The 18227-nt window shown below is 45.0% G+C and overlaps 1 protein-coding gene across 2 annotated transcripts in view; it reads left to right on the top strand.

Annotated features, from left to right (window-relative positions):
* FBLN2 (fibulin 2) overlaps positions 1–17008 on the top strand; it is a 138491-nt gene extending 121483 nt beyond the window's left edge. Inside the window, exons 9-17 of one of the 2 annotated variants that reach the window (XM_036739704.1) lie at positions 2618–2752; positions 4223–4360; positions 6782–6925; positions 7540–7668; positions 8923–9048; positions 10439–10555; positions 11692–11820; positions 14754–14877; positions 16478–17008. In XM_036739704.1, the coding sequence (XP_036595599.1) occupies positions 2618–2752; positions 4223–4360; positions 6782–6925; positions 7540–7668; positions 8923–9048; positions 10439–10555; positions 11692–11820; positions 14754–14877; positions 16478–16835 (1400 nt within the window). In that variant the 3' untranslated portion in view covers positions 16836–17008. The remainder of the gene's footprint in view (positions 1–2617; positions 2753–4222; positions 4361–6781; positions 6926–7539; positions 7669–8922; positions 9049–10438; positions 10556–11691; positions 11821–14753; positions 14878–16477) is intronic. The other variant, XM_036739706.1, reaches the window with a different exon arrangement.
* The last annotated feature ends 1219 nt before the right edge of the window (positions 17009–18227 follow it).

Genomic DNA, 18227 nt, shown 5'->3' with positions numbered 1-18227 from the left:
CATCCCCTCTTATTTTTCCTTCTTCCTTTTCTATCTTTCACTCCCCAATTTTCCACCCCCCTCTTCTTGGTCTCTTTCCTTTCCTTCCTTCATTCCTGCCCTCTCACCCTCTTCCTCTTTCCCTCTTCTGTCTCTCCTTGATATCTTTTCTCTCCTTCCTCCTACTCTCTACCTTCTCTCCTTTCCCCCTCCCCTCCCTGAGTTTCCACCCCCTCCCCTTCTTGGTATCTTCCCTTTCCATTTCTCTTCCCTCCCCTCATCCTCTTTCTCTTTTCTCTCCTTCTTTTCCCTCTCCTGCCTCCTCTTTGTCTCTTTTCTCTCCTTGATTCCTCCCACCCTCACTTTTCCCCCTCACTCCCTCCTTCTCTTCCTCCTTTCTCCCCTTTTCCCTCCATCTCTCTCCCTCCCTCTTCCTCTTCCCCCTCTCCACCCTCTCTCTCTCTCTCTCTCTCTCTCTCTCTCTCTCTCTCTCTCTCTCTCTCTCTCTTTCTCTCTCTCTTTCTCTCTCTCTCTCTCCCTCCCTCCCTTCCTCCCTCCTTATCCCTCTCTCCCTTCCTCCCTTCCTCCTTCTCCTCTCACTTCTTACTCTCCCCTACCCAACCTTTCTCTCATCTTTGCTCCATTAAAGAGCTCAGGTGGCAGTTCCAAGTGTTCTATATAAATCCATACCCTTCAGCCATAGTAGGAGACAAGAAACTGTTAAGGCCCAATCTACTTGTAGCCTCAGGACCCTCTACCCTGACTCTGCCTTGGGGATTGGGAGTGCTTTTTCCCTTCTGTTTCCCAGGTGGCTGGGTGCTGTGTTGGGCCTTGAAGAGTTCAGATCTAGAAGACCTGATCTTTACACTGACTTGGCTTCCATATACCCTCTGCCCAGCCCTGTTACTTTCCAGGCCCCATAATTGTGCCTCAGAAAGGAGGACCAAGAGGAACCAAAGATCAGAAGCAGGGTGGCCCTTCTCCATTTTCCTTTAGCCCCAGGCAGGGGAGATCAGAGGGGTTTCCAGCAAGCTAGCAGAATTTTTCTGACAGCTATACCCATGGAAGTGGCTCTCTCTTCTCTCCTTGCCAAGCCATTCTATTTCCATGACTGGGTAGCATGGCCAGAAGTAATAGGATAAGATAAAGAAAAAATCAAAGCAGTCAGAAAAGGGGAGATATCTTTAGAGTTCACTAGCCCTCAGGTTAAGGCCTAGGTCCCTAGACATCATTGAGATAAAGGGCCCCTTCAGTTAATGTAGTATAAAGAGCCCAGGAGCTGGGGTCCAAAGGCCTGGATTCTTACCTCTGCAATGTGTGACCTTGGCAAGGCATCTATAAAACAAAGAATTTAGACCAAATCAATGATGTTTTGACTCTATTTAGTTCATTACAGAATGACCAAAGGGAACCCTCTGTGTACATTCTACTCTTTGTACTGTCTAGGATGTCTGGGCTTAGCCAGAAACCCAGTTTCCCTATGTCACGTTTAAGAATTTAGCTCAGGTTTCGAGGCTTCTGTACACCACGCCCTGCACCTTCATAATCATGCAAGAAGGAATTCAACATGGTAGACCGCGTCTGCCTTCTGGCTCAGACACACTGGGTGACTTTGGACAAATCTCTTCCCCAATCTGGGCCTCAGTTTTTCTCTCTATAAAATGCACGTATCAGACCTGATGTCTCCCAGGGCCCTTCCCAAGCTTTTCTCATTGGTCCCTCTACCCATCTCTTAACTCTGTCTTCCCTGCTACCAGTAAGTGTATATCCAGCAATTACTACAAGGCAGAGAAAAACACAATCCCTGACCTCAAGGGGGTTACATTCTAACGAATGACATTCGGGGGGTAATTGTTCTTACAAGATATATACAGTGTAGATAGAAGGTGAACTCAGAAGGAAGGCACTAAGCACAGAGCAGACTGTTTAGGACCCTTCAGGTGGGATATGAGTTGAGTCTTAAAGGAAGTAAACAAATCCAGGAGGCAGAAGTGAGGAGGGGAAGCATTCCAGCAAAAAGGCAGAGTGGGAGATGGAGTATCATGTATGAGGAATGGCGAGACCCATGTCACCCACTGTACAAGAACAGCCTACCTTGAATGACTCTTTACAAAGCACAGAGTCAACATTTTCTTACCGTTGGCCTTATTGTAGTGCCCAGATTTAGATGCCAGGAGGGGAGCCCAACTGTCTCTCTCCTACCCTTTCAGAAGCGAAGGCCACTGGCTGCAGTAGAAGGGCCTTAGAGGTCAGTCTTCTTCAGTCTCAAAATGGCTCCCTGAGACAAAATCAAATATCACAGTCTCCCCTCCTAGGAACCAGGACACCCAAAGCCTCTCTTTGGTCTTCAGGGGCCATAATCACAATTTCAACAGCCACTGTCAAGTCAGGCTAGGGAAATTATAATACTTAGCCATAATCAATGAAGCTACCCCCTGCTCCTTGAAAGTGGATGGCACAGGGAAAAATGATTTTATAAAGCAATGGGCCCAACAATAGAATCCTGGCAAGGGAGCCCCTCGGGAGCTAATTGACCTGGGTCCAAGCAGTTTGGTTCTGTTGGGATTTCAGAAGCTGTCCTTTGATGGTAGTGAGCTGAGCTGTGGAATTCTCTGCTTGTTTCCCTTTCCTATTCTAGATATTAATGAGTGTGTGACAGACACACACACATGCAGCCGAGGAGAGCACTGCGTGAACACAGTGGGGTCCTTCCACTGTTACAAAGATCTCAACTGTGAGTCGGGATACGAGTTGAAAGAAGGAGAGTGTATAGGTAAGAAAGCCACCTACAAGAAAGACTTGGCTGAGGATCCAAGGCCCAGCAAATGGCCTTTGCTTGATTTTTTTTCTTATATGCTTATTTAATTTGCATTCGCAGATTAACCCATTCCTACCCCTACTGCTATTAGAGGAATAAAAAGAGTGAAGAGTGACAAGGAAATTTGTGCTAAGAAATGGGTCAAAACCCAGGTCCACTTGTACCAAGGAGTAACAGTTAAGCCTCCATTGGAGTCTACCACGCATTGCTCGTGGTGGTGGCCCTGAATGTTCGAAGGCCATGCCAATGCAACATAAGCTCTGACGGGTGCCACTAACCTGGGGGAACTGTGAGAGGGAACATGGAATAGGGGATAGAATTCAAGACTGGGAGTCATGAAGACCTGGGTTCAAATCTAGCCTCAGCCTTGCTGGCTGCTTGACTTTGGTCAAGTCCCTTAGTGTCTTTTGGTTTAGGTCCACATCTGCAAAATGAGCAGGTTGGCCTGAATGGCCTCAAGCTCTAGATTGGTCATCCAGTGAGCACATACTTGGTGATGGACTGTGTGTCTGTCTCCTAAGAACCAACCTAATTCATTACCAGAGTCTCATTACCAGATTGATCATAGGGTGATGGATTTTATTTTGGCCACAGAGACTCTCCAAGGCCATCTACTAAAATCAAAGAGGGGTTGACGTCTGGATCAATTCAATTCATTTCCGTTCAGTTCAATAAGCATTTAGTAAGTATTGATTATGTACAGGGTGCTGTACTAGGCACTAGAGATACAAAGATCGTATGTACTTATGGTGCATATTGTTTCACACCCCCCATCCCCTCCAACACACACACCCCAATGTAAGCTCTCTGAAAGCAAGGACTGCTTTATTCTTGTTTTCATATTCCCAGAATCTAATAAAGTACCTGACACATAGTAGGCACTTAATAAATTATTGTTGGATTGATTGCCTCAAGGAGCATACATTTTGCAATGGAAATGGAAATAGAAAGCATTTCAACTAGTGGCATCAATAACCACATTGACAGAATGGGCAGTCCTGGCAGTGTTGAAAGACTCAAGCCCCTGTGCTTTCAGTGAAGAGGCAGACATAGTGTCTTATGAAAAGTACTAGACAGGATGTCAGGAGACCTGGGATGCAGCCCGGATTCTGGCCTGCTTTTGGATGTGGAGCAAAACTTTCACTTACCTTCTCTGGGCCTCGGTTTCTTTACCTGTGAAATGAGGGCAGAGGGAGAGACTACATGATCTCTGAGGTCCCTTCTAGAGCTACCATTCTGTGAAATCAGTAGGGACTGACTCCATAAAAGTTGTTCAATGAGGTGCTGACTCAGACCCTGGCTTTAGAGTTTGTCTCAAAGCTCTTCTGTTGCCCTTGGCTCTTTCCTTCCATTCCTCATTAGTGGTTCTGGCAAGGCAGCCTTGGAGGAGTAACCACCTATTTGCTTCCTGTCTATTGTTCACAGATATTGACGAGTGTGCCCAGGGGACCCACAGCTGTAAAGTCAACTTTGTGTGTCAGAACACCCAGGGTTCTTTCTACTGTGAATCCAAGCAGCGCTGCATGGATGGGTTTCTACAAGACCCAGAGGGCAATTGTGTGGGTAAGTGTAAGTCTCCTGGCTCCACTCTGGCAGCTTCAGCCTGGGCATCTGGCCCCATTCACATTCATCCCTGGACTCTGAACCTCATTCACAAGCTGACTGTGGCTAGGACCAGTGTTCGGTAACATAGCAAAGTGGCGAATTGACATCCCCTTCCAATATTTCAACATCGCACAACTAAACAGTTTCCACAGACCCATCAGAGGCAGTGTGGTATAGTGAAAAGAAAATTGAACTTGGGACTTTGGTGTAAGTCCTGACTCTGTCACTTATTATCTGTGATATGTTGGGGAAGTCACTTGACTTCTGTGAGCTCTCAATTTCCCATTTGTAAAATGAGAACGGTTGCTTCCCTGCCTACCTCACCAAGTAGGATTGTAAGGATCAGACAAAAGATATGCTGTAGGGTAGTGGAAAGAGTATTTACTGGACTTTAGCTCAAAAAAGTTAGTGGTATATTAGAAGAAGGATTGGCCATCTTGTCAGCAGACCTGGATTCAAATTCACCTCTGACATTTACTACCCAAAGTCCAAGACCTCAGTTCCCTCATCTCTGAAAAGAAGGCATTGGATTAGATGGCCTCTGAGGTCCCTTCTACATCAGAATCTCTGGTCCTATAACATTATAACCTGGCCTTAAGTCTGGGCTCTGCCCCTTATTGGCTGTATGAACATTGAGTAAGTCATTTCGCTTCCCTGGGACTCAATTTCCATATGTGCAAAATGAACGTTATGATACTCACACCAATCACCTCATAGGTTCAGTGTGATGCAGCTGATTTATAACCCTTAAAGTCCTTTGTAAATGTGAGTTAATTTAGCTCTAGGTCTAGGAATCTTCTATGAGTCTTTAAAGAGCGCGGAAAGGTCAACTATTATGTCTATTACTGTCTTCTTCCAATTCAAATCCCTTCTTTCTACCAGACATCTCGGACCTTTCTTCTGCCCCCTAGATGTCTGGGCACTCATTGGGGCCCCTTACCCAGGCCTGGCCTCTCAGGAAGTATCCCGGGATCCAGATATTTCCTTCCTGTACACCACCATATAAAAATTCACCTACCTTCATCCCATCCCAGACATTGTCTTTCCTAAGTTACAGTAATAATAACCCAATTGTATCTTAATATTAAGCATCACCATTCCTAGGTATTGCATACAAATTTTAACCTGGCCCTTTGATATTACTTGACTCTGAAGGGTCACTAATGATAAGAATTCCAGGTCCCATGGCCGGCCGATTGGAGGAATATTATGGGACAGGGGAGTTTTTTTTAATATTCTTCAAATGATACCTTCTGACTCCTGAGCCAGTTCTTTCCCCCTTGGAGGTATATTTGAAAAAGATATCAAGGTAATTGTAACCCACTGAGAAGTACTGTGTAAAAGCACTTATCAAAAAGCTGGTACACATTTTGTAATGAAGCAAAATTTCAGGTGTCCCTGGCAGTAGATGTGTTACTTATAGGCAAAGCAGCATAATTGAAAGCACTCCAGATAGGGAATCAGCAGAGATTTAGATTCTGGTCCCAATTAGTCACTTACCAGTTGTGTGACCTTGGGTCACTTCTCCTCTCTGATCCTCATCTGTAAAATGAGAGGATTTCACTAGATTGGGTATTCTTCACTTTTTTTGCATATGGACTCCTTTGACACTCTAGGGAAGCCTATGGAACCCTTCTCAGAATAATGTTTTTAAAAGCCATAAAATGAAAGGCATAGGATTATGAAGGAAAGCAATTATTATTGAAATACAGACTAAAGACAAAAAGACTATGGTCATGGCTGATCTAACAGCAGGACTTCTAATTGCATTAATTCTGAGGTAGTGAGGAACATAATTGATATTTCTAGATATCTACAACTGTAATGTGATATGAAAATATTTGTGATTTCTTCTGGTGATAAATTTATGAGTATTGCTAATACTACTGTGGTTTGTTGCCCACATTCATAATCCAAGGAACAGCTAAATTTTAGCTAGAGGTTAGGGAAAATGAAGATGTAATTTTGTTCCCATCCAAGTTTATAGACCCCCTGAAAAGGTCAGTGAACCCCAGGCTGAGAACTCCCATTCTAAACAATTTGTAAAGTCTTTTCCAGGTCTGATATTCCATATTCTGAGGTCCCTTCCAGCTCAATATTTTCTGTTCCAAAGTCCCTTCCAGCTCTGACATTTTGTTCCCTTCCAGCTCTAATTTGTTTTCTAAGGTTTCTTCCAACTCTAATATTTTGTCCTAAGGTCCCATAAAACTCTGATTTTATTCTAATGTCCCTTCTAGTTCTGGCATCCTATGAGTTTAGGATTCTTGGACTCAAAGCAAGACAACCAGCAAGGAGACTGAGTGAGATCATCTTAAGCATAATACTTGAAATACTTAAACACAATGCATTATGCACGATACTCTGATTTTTCTTTTTCAGACATTAATGAATGCACTTCTCTTCCTGAGCCATGCAAGCCTGGTTTCAATTGCATCAACACTGTTGGGTCCTATACTTGTCAGAGGAACCAGCTTCTGTGTACCAGGGGATACCATTCTAGCGAGGATGGGTCCAAGTGTGTGGGTAAGAAGCAGCCTTAGGCATGGGCTCACCTAGTTGTGGGTAGCAAGCATAGGAACTGCATCTGGGGCCAGGAGAATCTTTGTCTGTGTCGTATTTGGGAGGCGTTTCAGGGAGTGACCTCATAAATGCCAACTTAACAATTCTAGGGTTGATGTCCTAGCTATGTGAACGTGAAGAATGCAACTTGTCCTGGGTTGAATGGGGTTGGCAGGAAAATCAAGAATCTTGCAGTATAGGGAAAGAGGCTATGTGGTATAGTGAAGGAGCATTGGACAGTGAGATGAGAAACTAGGGCTTTGTTTGGCTAACTGAATGGGAAACTTTGAGCAAGTCCCTTGCCTTCTTTAGGGTCTCCCCTTCCTTGTCTGTCAAATGAAGGGCTCACACAAGGTGATCACTATCATTCCTTTTGCCCTAATGTTTGAGTCTGAGAGTCTCTGCCACTCCAGACTCACCAGCTGGCCATGAAGAGTGCCCCAGATTAAGCAGGAGAGGGAAGGGAAGGGCAAGTATTTGAAAATCTGTTCCTTAATTTGATCAGAACAAAAGCATGTGACCCTCTCCTGATTGGTGATGGCTGCCTCTAACCCATCCCCTGGCATTGGCTTTTCTAGATGTTGATGAATGTGAGACAGGTGTCCACCGCTGTGGGGAGGGACAGGTGTGCCACAATCTTCCTGGGACTTACCGCTGTGACTGCAAGATGGGCTATCAGTATGATGCTTTCAGCAGATCCTGTGTGGGTATGTGAGATCCCAGAGAATCATCTCCCTCCTCTCCCAGACCTACTCTTTTCCTCTCTTACCTATACAATGGGTGATGGGACAGTGCCTGGCTCCCTTGAGAAAGTGGTCTAGTGGAAAGAGCACTGGATTTGGAGCATTGGGGGGCTCAGGTTTTCATCTTGTACTATTTCATATCTATGTGATATTGGGTCTTTTCTCTCTGGGCCTCAGTTTCTCCATCTGCAGAATGAAAGAATTAGACTACATGCTATTGAAATTGTCTTCCAGGTCCAAAAACTATCGTTTTAAATCACCTTGGAAATGGTTCCATTTGTCACAATTCACCATCTCTCTCAGGAATGGTTAATAGACCAACTCACCAACCTTCATCCTTTCCAGCTCTGCTGCATAGAAAATCAGCATGGTGCAGTGGAGAGAGAGGAAGCAAGCATTTCCATATTGCTTTAAAGTTTGAAAAATACTGTTGCAGATATGTTAGCTCACTTGAGTGCACAGGATTGGAAGTAAAGGGAGACCTGTGCTGAACTCTCCTCTAGCTCTCCCATTTCCAGATGAGAAAACTAAGGCTGAGAGAAGAGAAGTGAATTGCTCAAGGTCACACAGCTAGTAAGGAGTAGAGCTTGTAATCTAATGGAAATCTTTCTACTCTAGACTCAGTCAGTGCTCCTTACGCTGTGCTCTATATGTCTCTGTCTCTCTCTCTCTCCATCTCTGTCTCTCTGTCTCTGTCTCTCTGTCTCTTTCTCTGTCTCTGTCTCTCTCTCCCCCCCATGTCCCTCTCTCTGTCTCTCTTCATCTTCATTTCTCTCTGTGTGTGTCTTTCTCTGTCTCTATTTGTGTCTCTCCCTCTCTTTCTCACTCCTCTGTCTTCCCCCTCTCACCTATATACCCATCTATTTCTTTGTCTCTCTATCCATCTCTCTATCCATCATCTATCTATCTATCTATCTATCTATCTATCTATCTATCTGTCTCATTACTTTGACATAATCAATAAAGAGCCAACCTTGAAGACCTAGGTTTGGGTTCCTGTGTGACCACAGGCGAGTCACATCTTCTCAGTGCTTTATAAAATGCAGAAAAATTGCCAACTTGCATTAGTAAAGTGTGTATGCTCACCCAGACTTCTGTTCCTTATACCTATGAAACTACAGATCTGATCCCTAATCCTGTTCCTGTCTTCCCATCTGCTCTGTCTCATGTCTGCCAGTCTCACTGAGTCTGCCTGTTTTTCCTTGGCTTGGCCTACAGATGTAAATGAGTGTTGGAGCTATCCAGGGCGCCTGTGCCAGCAAGCCTGTGAGAACACCCCTGGTTCCTACCGCTGTTCCTGTTCCTCTGGCTTCCAGCTGGCCTTCGACGGGAAGCATTGTGAAGGTGCCCGCTACTCTCTTGTTCCTTGCTCTGGTCTTTGTGCACACCTGGCCAAAGGGCATCTCAGTCAATCCGTTAGTCAATCCATAAGCATTCACTAAATACTTACTGCGTGCCAGGTCCCTGTGCTAACCCCTGAAGATACAAAGAAAGACAAAAGTAGTCTCTTCCGTCAAGGTGTTCACACTCCAAAGGGGGTCTGCTTATTATTAGCATTGATAATAATAATAAGGTTCTGTTTATATTCCCTGAGACATAAGGTAAAACCGTGTCTGTGCCTGTGTTGAGGGCGTAGAGAGGAAAAGGGCTAGAACTGGGCATTTCAGATATTCATTCATTCCTCACTCCTCTCCTCTGCCAAGCAGTGTAGTGCTATGATCCTGGGAAAACCCCATAGCCCCCTTCCCCATTGGCTGGCTCAGAAAGAAGGACTGGCCAGTACTTGGGACATGGTCCATTTGCACAAAAAGGGAGAGGTTGCCAGACTCAGGAATGTCACTCTAAACTCAGTTTTAAACCCATATCCACTGAGCTCTTTCCAACACAGACTTCAGTACTTGAGCTCTCAAGCCCTGGCCCCCAGCCACTGTTCACTGAGGTTGAACTTGAAAGAATGAACCTCTATGGTAACATAAGCATTGACCTGGTGGTTTGGAGTACAGTGGGAAGAACACTGGACTAGGTGTCCTGGCTTGGCCACGAAGAAGCTATGTGATGTGGGACAAGTCTTCCCCTCTCGGAGCCTGAGTTTAGGGCATGGATGTGATATAGTTAAAAGGGCATTGGTCATGTCCTGAATCCCAGTTCTGAACTTAACTGGTCAAGTAACTTCCCCTTTTTGAGCCACAAAGCTTCCCTTCCATAAAAGGGTATAATAATACTTGGACTATTGTCCTCAAAGGGTCATTGTAAACAACCTTTGTAAACCTTAAAGCTAATAAAAACATGCGTTGTTATTAATAGTTGGTTCTCCCTTCCCATGGTGAAAGCCAATGCTTTTTCAGAATGTGTCACAGTGACATTGTGTTAGGATATTGTCAGTCAATCAATAAGCATTTATGGCATCATCTTCCTGATGTCATGGTCCTCCAAGAAGGAAGGACAAACCACAATTTATTAAGTACCTACTATGTGTCAGCTAAGCACCTACATTTATTAAGTACCTACTATGTGTGCTAAGCCCTGGAAAATCAAAAAGAATCAAAAGACAATGCCTGCCTTCAAGGAGCTCCCAATCTAATGGAGGAGACAACAAGCAAATAAAATGATACTGACAAGCTAGACAGGTTAAATAGGAAGCTGGGAAGAAGAGCCCCGGGACCTGATTTCCCTTTGCTGAGTCTGTAAGCTGTTGGTAAAGGCCGTCACTTGTTTCATTCCCTCCCCACTGCAGATGTGAATGAGTGTGAAAACAACCCTTGCAGCCAGGAATGTGCCAACGTCTACGGCTCCTACCAGTGCTACTGCCGGCAAGGCTACCAGCTGGCGGAGGATGGGCATGCATGCAAAGGTGGGCCGTGTGTGCAGGGAGGGGCTGGTCGTTGGGGACAGTGGCACAGAGCCCTATGACATCTTGTCCCTTTTCTGTGCCCGTTTCCCCTCTTATCACTTTCCCCTATGTACCCCAGGTGGGGGGGTGGGAGCAAGATGCCCTCTGCCAATTTTAGTACCCCCCACAAACTAACAATGGTTCTTCCACTTCTAAAAACAATAAAACTTCATTTAAAAATGTAAAAACCATTCTTAGCTCTCGGGCCAGACAAAAATAGAGCCATAGGTTGTGGACTTCTGCTTTTAAACTCTTGACCTAAATCTTCCAGGTAATTCAGTACAGTGTAAGGGAGAATCCTGGTCTTAGAGTCACCTAATCTGTGTTCAAATCCCAACTCTGGTTTTCATTAATGGAATGATCTGTGACAAATCACTACAGGTCTTTGAACCTCAGTTTCTCCATATGGAAAATGGGTGAGGGAGGAGAGTTGGATTAGATGGACCTTGGTTCTAAATGTTGTAAAACTCATCAAGAAAACTCAGAATCAGAAAACTGGAGGGGAGTCTCTAGAGTCATTGATACATCATCTTCTTTAACCACCCGATAGGTGATCATCCCTATATACACATATACGTCCCCTCTATTCTTCAAGGATGTTGGGAAGATGAAACGAGATTGAAAAGTAAAGCGGCAAGGCCAGATTTCGGGGAGCTAAGGTGCCGCAGTGGATAGAGTGCTGGGACTGCAGTCAGGAGGACCTGAGTTCAAATGTAGCCTTAGATACTCACTAGCTGTGTGACCCCAGGCAAGCCACTTAACCTCAGTTTTCTCACCTGTAAAATGGGGATAATAATAATACCTTCCTCCCAGGGTTATTGTGCAGATCAAATGAGATCATATTTATAAAGAGTTTTGCAAACCTTAAAGTATTATGTAAATACTAGTTAATTATCATTATTATAAATTATTAAAAATAATAAAATATTAAAATTAATAATAACCAGCTATGGTCTGAGGTATTAGGCTGTGAGAAACACAGAATGGCATAGTGGGCTGGTGCTATTGTAATTCCCTGAGGGAAAGGATAGGTAGATACCTCTATCAGTGACTCCTCAAGCTCCCTGATGAAACATGGCTTTCGCTCTTTTCCTCAGACATCGATGAGTGCACCCAAAGTGCTGGCATCCTCTGCACCTTCCGTTGCCTCAATGTCCCTGGCAGTTACCAATGTGCCTGTCCTGAGCAGGGCTACACTATGATGGCCAATGGCCGGACCTGCAGAGGTGAGTAAAAGACTGGAATCCTTCCCTTTCCAGTGAGAGGAGATGGGGATCCCTAGTAGGCACAGGACACTTCCTACCAGTCCTGTTGTGAACAAAGGTAATTCTCCACTTAATTCTTTCCCCTATGCCAGTCACTGCCAGGCAAATAGGAGAAGGAAGAGGTAGAGGCATGCTTTTTGAAGAATGGCAAAGGAGATGGTGTGAGCATGGAGCAAACAGACAGCTGTGTTCATCCTTCCTTTTCTGGGGAATCTGTGGGTTCTGACTCCCCTATGCTTAAGACCTCTTCATGAAGGGCCTGAGGGGACCTCACCAGGATGCCAAATCCTAATGGTCTAGGCAGCACAAAGCTCTCCACCTAGGGACTCTCTACCTAGGGAAGCTCTGAGAATATTTCAAGTGTCTGGGTTAAGTTTATTATGAATTCCACTGGATTTTGGTCCAAATATGCCAACATCTCTGTTTCATGGATGGGATTATTATGTCTTCTATCAAAGTCTTTCTAATCTAGCTGATGGATGACTTCTACAAGTGGTCTGAAGGCCAGGGGAACCTGTCTGAATCTCAGACTCATAGATAGAAACAGGTCTGAGTTTGGCTCCTAGTTTGGTGGGTTCATTAATGTGACAGTCACAGAAACCACCAAGCCCCCGAAGTAATAGAGGAAGGAGTTGTCTTGGGGGAGGAGGGGCAAGCAATTAAACCTCTCAACCCCAGTTTCCTCTAAAATGAGGAGGTGACCTCTGGGTCTCCTTCCAGCTTAAAGTTCCACAAACCTGAGAAGAGAGAGAGAATCCCAGTCCTAATTCCCTCATCTTGCTGTGGCTGCCATCACCCCTGCCACTCCCCTTTCCTCTGCCAGGACGTCCATCAGGGTGCATTCTTTTCAGTCCCACTTAAGCTGTTGCTTTTGACCTCCTTGATTTCATGGGAGATGCAGAGGAAGCCTGTCAGGAATGCTGGTGGACTGGGCCTATTAGCTCATCACTGTTGGCAGCATCCCTTTCCATCACAGAGATGGACTCTCCCTGTGGGCCTTTGGGAAACCTCAGAGAAGAGCCAAGGCAGCCATATCTCAAACTGGGCCCTGCCCTATCCATGCCCTCATCTCCTCCTCAACCCTCCCCTTGTGTTACTAATGGCATTTCCAGAGAAGTGAGCTCTTTCTTTCCAAGAACTAATTTCCTTGGGCTATTCCTGTTCCACCTGGGACTGTAATAGTTCTACAATGGGAGGAGAGTCACAATTAACCATTTGGGGTCAGAGCCAGAACTTTCCACTCGCTAAGGATGATAATGGAATTTACCCACTACAGGTGAGTGATCCAAGTGTCTCCCAGGGGAGGAGAGGGCCAGTGTGGCCCCAGCTGTCCTAGTGTGAGCCCTTTATGTGAGCTGCTGAGGATGGGGCTTTGCTGGATACAAGTCATACATGGTATGAGCGGAAAAAAACCTGATTAGGCTTGGGCGTCAAAGGATTGATGGTTCCTGCCCAAACACCTTCCATTTACTAGCTATGACAATAGTGTGTGTTACAGCACTTTGCAAGTGTCAAGGAGCTAAATAGATACCAGCTGTTACTGTTGTCGTTATTCTCAGCTTATAGAGGAAGAAATTGAAGCTTGGGGATGTGAGGAGACAGTTAGCTAAGGACATAGTTCTGAGCCTCAGTTTTCTCATCTATGAAATGGGATTGATAGTAACGGTGATGCTTGACATACATATGTGCTTCAAAGTTTGCAAAGTCCTTTTCTATATTTTATATTGTTTGCACTTTCCAACAACATTAGGGAGTAGGTTTGGGGGGTATTAGTATAAACTTCTGCCTGAAGGCTATAAAGCCATCAAGGGCTCAGTATTCTCCTTTTAACAGACCAGGAAACAGAGGCTGGGAGAAATTAAGTGGCTCACTTGTGGTCACACAGCAAGTAAGTGGAAGCTCTCCTGCCCGACAGAGTTGTTGGGTCAGATGATGGATGCGAATGCCCTTGTGAGCAACATAATTCAGCAGCTCTTATGTAAGCACCAATCTGAGGACAAGACTCTCTGTCTGTCACTATATAGAACCAATAAAATGGACATTCCTTCTTTGGCCCCTCCTGTCCAACACTTTGGAAGCCTATGGTATAGGTCAGATAACAGCACAGAGCACAGAGATATGGGTAGATGGACCAAGCAACTGGTAAACATTGACTAGTATTTGCCATCTCACACTGGGCTGGAAGCTGGGTCCCAGACTGTACAGTGGAGCCTTGCAAAAGTCTTTGCATTATGTTGATCAGTGCACCCTTAACTCCAGGAATGATGGGAAGGGTCGGCATGGCCTGAGGGTGGCCAGTGTGTGTTGAAATTTATGGGACTCAGATGAAATTGAATTGCAGTCTAATGGCCTGATGGCCCATCTACAACTTGCAAATCACTCATAAAGTCCAACTGCTAAATCCTTGGCTTCTCCACCCTTGACACTGGTGTGTAAGGGCTCTCTTTAATGGTGATATCAAAGAGTCTTGCCTTCTGCTCCTGGTGCCAAGAATGTTGAATCTCTATTTGATACCATGTATTGCGACAAGCAGAGTAGAGAGAGTCAGGAAGACCTAAGTTTGAGGCTGGGCCCTGACACATACTGATAATGGGCAAATCCCTTAGTCTCTAACTGCCCCAACCCTCTCTGGCTATGCTTTTAAGGTCAATCCACAATGGTAGAGGGGATTGCAGTCATTGATGAAAATCTCAGATCTGGTCAAAAAGGGGAAATTGCAGAATAACATTTTGACTTCTTTGGTCCCCCCGCCCCCAAAGAAAATTGGTGTGTTTGTGTGTCTACCCAAGGTCACTGTTCATGTTTGGATCTGGTCACCATTTATAGCTCTAAGCTCTCAGGTGTTCTTAATTCTCATAGCCCATCGATCTCCTTCTCTTTGTGTTTTCTGGCAGACCTGGATGAATGCGCTCTCGGCACTCACAACTGTTCAGCGGCTGAGACTTGTTACAACATTCAGGGTAGCTTCCGGTGCCTGCTGTTTGAGTGTCCACCCAACTACAGAAAGGTCTCAGACATGTAAGTCCCCTTGCCCTCCTCTGGGGAGACTTGGAAACATGCCTTCCCTCTCCACTCAGGGGAACACAAAGGGCATCCTCCGATCCGAGTGGAAACAGTTTGATCGTGCAGGCTGCTCCTCTCTAGCCACTGCTTTAAACGATGTTGGGCAGATGGAACAATTTTTAAAAGTGACCACTTGTGCTGACTTTCCCATGGTGGGGGGGACAGGGCCTCACTCTCTAAAGAGAAGGTCTATGGCTTTCTTTCCTTTCAAAAGTGCCCAGCAATGGTGCCCTAATTTTTGTTCACTGTAGTTGCCATGGGACTCTGCCCACCTCTCTCTCTACCTGGGGCCTCATCACTCCTTATTTGGAGCTCTTCCCCACTGACAACATTGAGCCATATTTGGGTGTTGGGGGGATGCTATGAGAGCAGGAGACACAAGGGATGGTTACCTGACTGGCTCTCAGCCAAGGGGCCAGAGTGGGACAAGTGGAAGATGGAAGACAGAGGGTGTTGGTGAGGGTGCGATGGAAAGAAGCGATTGCCCAATATGGCAGATGTCTCCCCTGGGAGTTGGGCTTTGTTCTGGGACAACCCTGGGAAAGAAGAAGTGGTGTGAGATAATAAATAGCATTAGCTGGCGTCCATGTAACGTCTCATTCAAACATGAAAACAACCTCCCCTGTGAGGGAGGTGCTATCATTGTCATTCCCGTTTTATGGTGAAGAACTGAGACTCAAGGGGAAGAGGGTTAGGTTTGGCATCAAGGTACTTGACTTCTTCTTCCACCCACTAACTGTCGCTTACCCTCGAACCCACTTACCCTCAGTTTCCTCATCTGTAAAATGAACATAATGATATACTACTACTACTACTACTAGCTCAACATTTATATAGTACTTACCACGTACTGGACACTGTGCTAGTGCTTTACAAATATTATCACCTCTGCTCCTTACAACCACCTCGGGAGGTAGGTAGTGTTATGTCCATTTTACAGATGAGGAAGCTGAGGCAAACAGAGGTTAAGTGGCTTGCCCAGGGTCACACAGCTGTGTTGTTGTTCAGTCGGGTCTGACTCTTCTTGCTACCATTTGGGGTTTCCTTGGCAAAGATACTGTCATGGTTTGCTGTTTCCTTCTTTAGCTCATTTTACAGATGAGGAAACTGAGTCAAACAAGATTAAGTGACTTGCCCAAGGTCACAAAGCTAGTAAGTCTCTGAGGTCAAATTTGAACTCAGGTCTCTCTAACCCCAGGCCCTACACTCTATCCACTGAGCCATCTAGCTACCCCTACCTATCTCCCAGAGTGGTTAAGGAAAAAGCACTCTAGAAAGCAGACAGTGTTGCACAGTTAAAAGAACATTGATTCTAAAATCAAGACCACCTGGTTTCAGATCCTGGTTCTGATATGACTTCAGGTGAATCATTTAACCTCTCGGGGTCTCAGTTTCCTCTTCCATAAAATAGGAGGGGCATAGATTAGAGATGGCCTCTGGGTGCCCTCTCAATTCTGAATCTTTGATTTAGAATGGTGGAATTCATCCTAGCATTGGCATTGTCATCACCCACTTCTTCCTGCTCTTCCTCCATTTCCCACTCTGTCGTTTGTAGGAGATGTGAACGGACCAGCTGCTTCAACTTCCTGGATTGCCAGAACACTCCGGTGCGGATCACCTACTACCAGCTCAATTTCCAAACCAACATTGTGGTGCCTGCTCACATTTTCCGCATTGGCCCCTCCCCAGCCTATACGGGTGACAACATCATTTTGACCATCACGAAGGGAAATGAGGAAAACTACTTTAGTGCTCAGAAGATAAATCCCTACACAGGGGTCGTCTTCATCCAGAGGCCAGTCAAGGAGCCGCAAGACTTCCTTCTAGATGTTGAAATGAAACTCTGGCGCCAGGGGACCTACACCACCTTCCTGGCCAAAATCTACATCTTCATCACAGCCCATGCTTTCTGAGGCAGGCAGGGGCGGACATTGGGACTGGCCGTGCTCTGCTCTTTAATCATTCTACCAAAGCCTAATTAGTCCTGGGGAAGTAGCTTTCACTGTATCTGGCATCTCTATTATTTTCCTATTCTTGCTTGGAACAGCATTCTTATTATTTTGTAAATTAACTTAATTTTTACCTACTTCTTTCTTCTCTAATTTGTTGAGTTTTCCCCTTGAAGTTTGCTAGAGAAAAGTCCACGTACATGAAGCTCTGTCCTTCGGCAATATCTTTAGCAGAGAAAGCAAAAGAACAGAACTTGGTAGCTAAGCACATCATTTTATTAACAAATTGGAGTATGTCCAAAAGAGGGACACCGGGGTGGTATGAGGGACATCTGGCCATTTTGTATGAGGGACAATTGAAGGACCTGGGGATGTTTAACCTAGAGAAGACAAGGTTTAGGGACTTTTTTTTTAACAAGTGTTACCATGTGGGAAAGGGAGCAGCTATTCTTCATCCCTACTAGGGGAACTAGGACCAATGGGTAGAAGCTACAAGATGGCAGCTTTCAGCTCAGCCTGAGAAAGAACTTCCTAACGACTGGTGTTGTCCAAAAATGGAATGGATTACCCAGTAAGGCAGTGAGATCACTATAATATTCAAATAGGTGTGAAATGGCTCGTTTGCTTTGACTGTTGTAGTGGGGTTTTGTGTTGTTAGAAGGCAGTTGGACTAATTGGCTTTTAATTTCCCTCCTATAATTCCATCTACAGAGTGGAAGAAATAGCTGATTAAATGAATTGTGATTCTGTTTATAGTCTAATCTCCAAACTAAATTGTTATTTAAATGGGTCTTGATTACATTCTTAGTTGCTGAGACTGTCTGAATTTGACAAGTATATTTTATTTTCAGAAATCTTCCATTTCATACCATGGAGCCAGATTGTTATCAACACCTGAATGTGCAAACTCCTCTGATCAAGACCTTAAAGCCTCATTGAAATGAATGATTAGCTTTGACAACAGCAATGTAAGCAGAAGCAAAAGCCATGAATTTTCTGAGTTCTCTTTCATAGAAAGTTGCACACAAGCCACAGAATCCATTACTGGCCCAGTCCAACAAGACTCTAATAAGTACCTACTATGTATAAGGCACTGCATGGTACTAGGAATACAAAGGCCAAAAAAAGAAAATACTCAGGGAGTCTACATTCTGATGGATTTGCATAACTGGAATCAGGCAGTGTACCCAAAGGAAATGACCAGCTTCAGCCTCTCTTTCCCAGGGTAGATTTCCCTAGGACCCTGATCATGGGGGAAAGTCTATAAACCTGTATTCTCTTTAGATGTTGGGCCTTGATGCTTGAGGATATAAGGATTCCAAGTGTGCTCCCTCTAGGACTTTCGCTGGAATTTAT

This window comes from Trichosurus vulpecula, chromosome 9 (assembly GCF_011100635.1).
Source record: "Trichosurus vulpecula isolate mTriVul1 chromosome 9, mTriVul1.pri, whole genome shotgun sequence".
In the NCBI taxonomy this organism is placed as follows: Eukaryota; Metazoa; Chordata; class Mammalia; order Diprotodontia; family Phalangeridae; genus Trichosurus; species Trichosurus vulpecula.
This window is presented reverse-complemented; position numbering and strand designations above follow the sequence as displayed.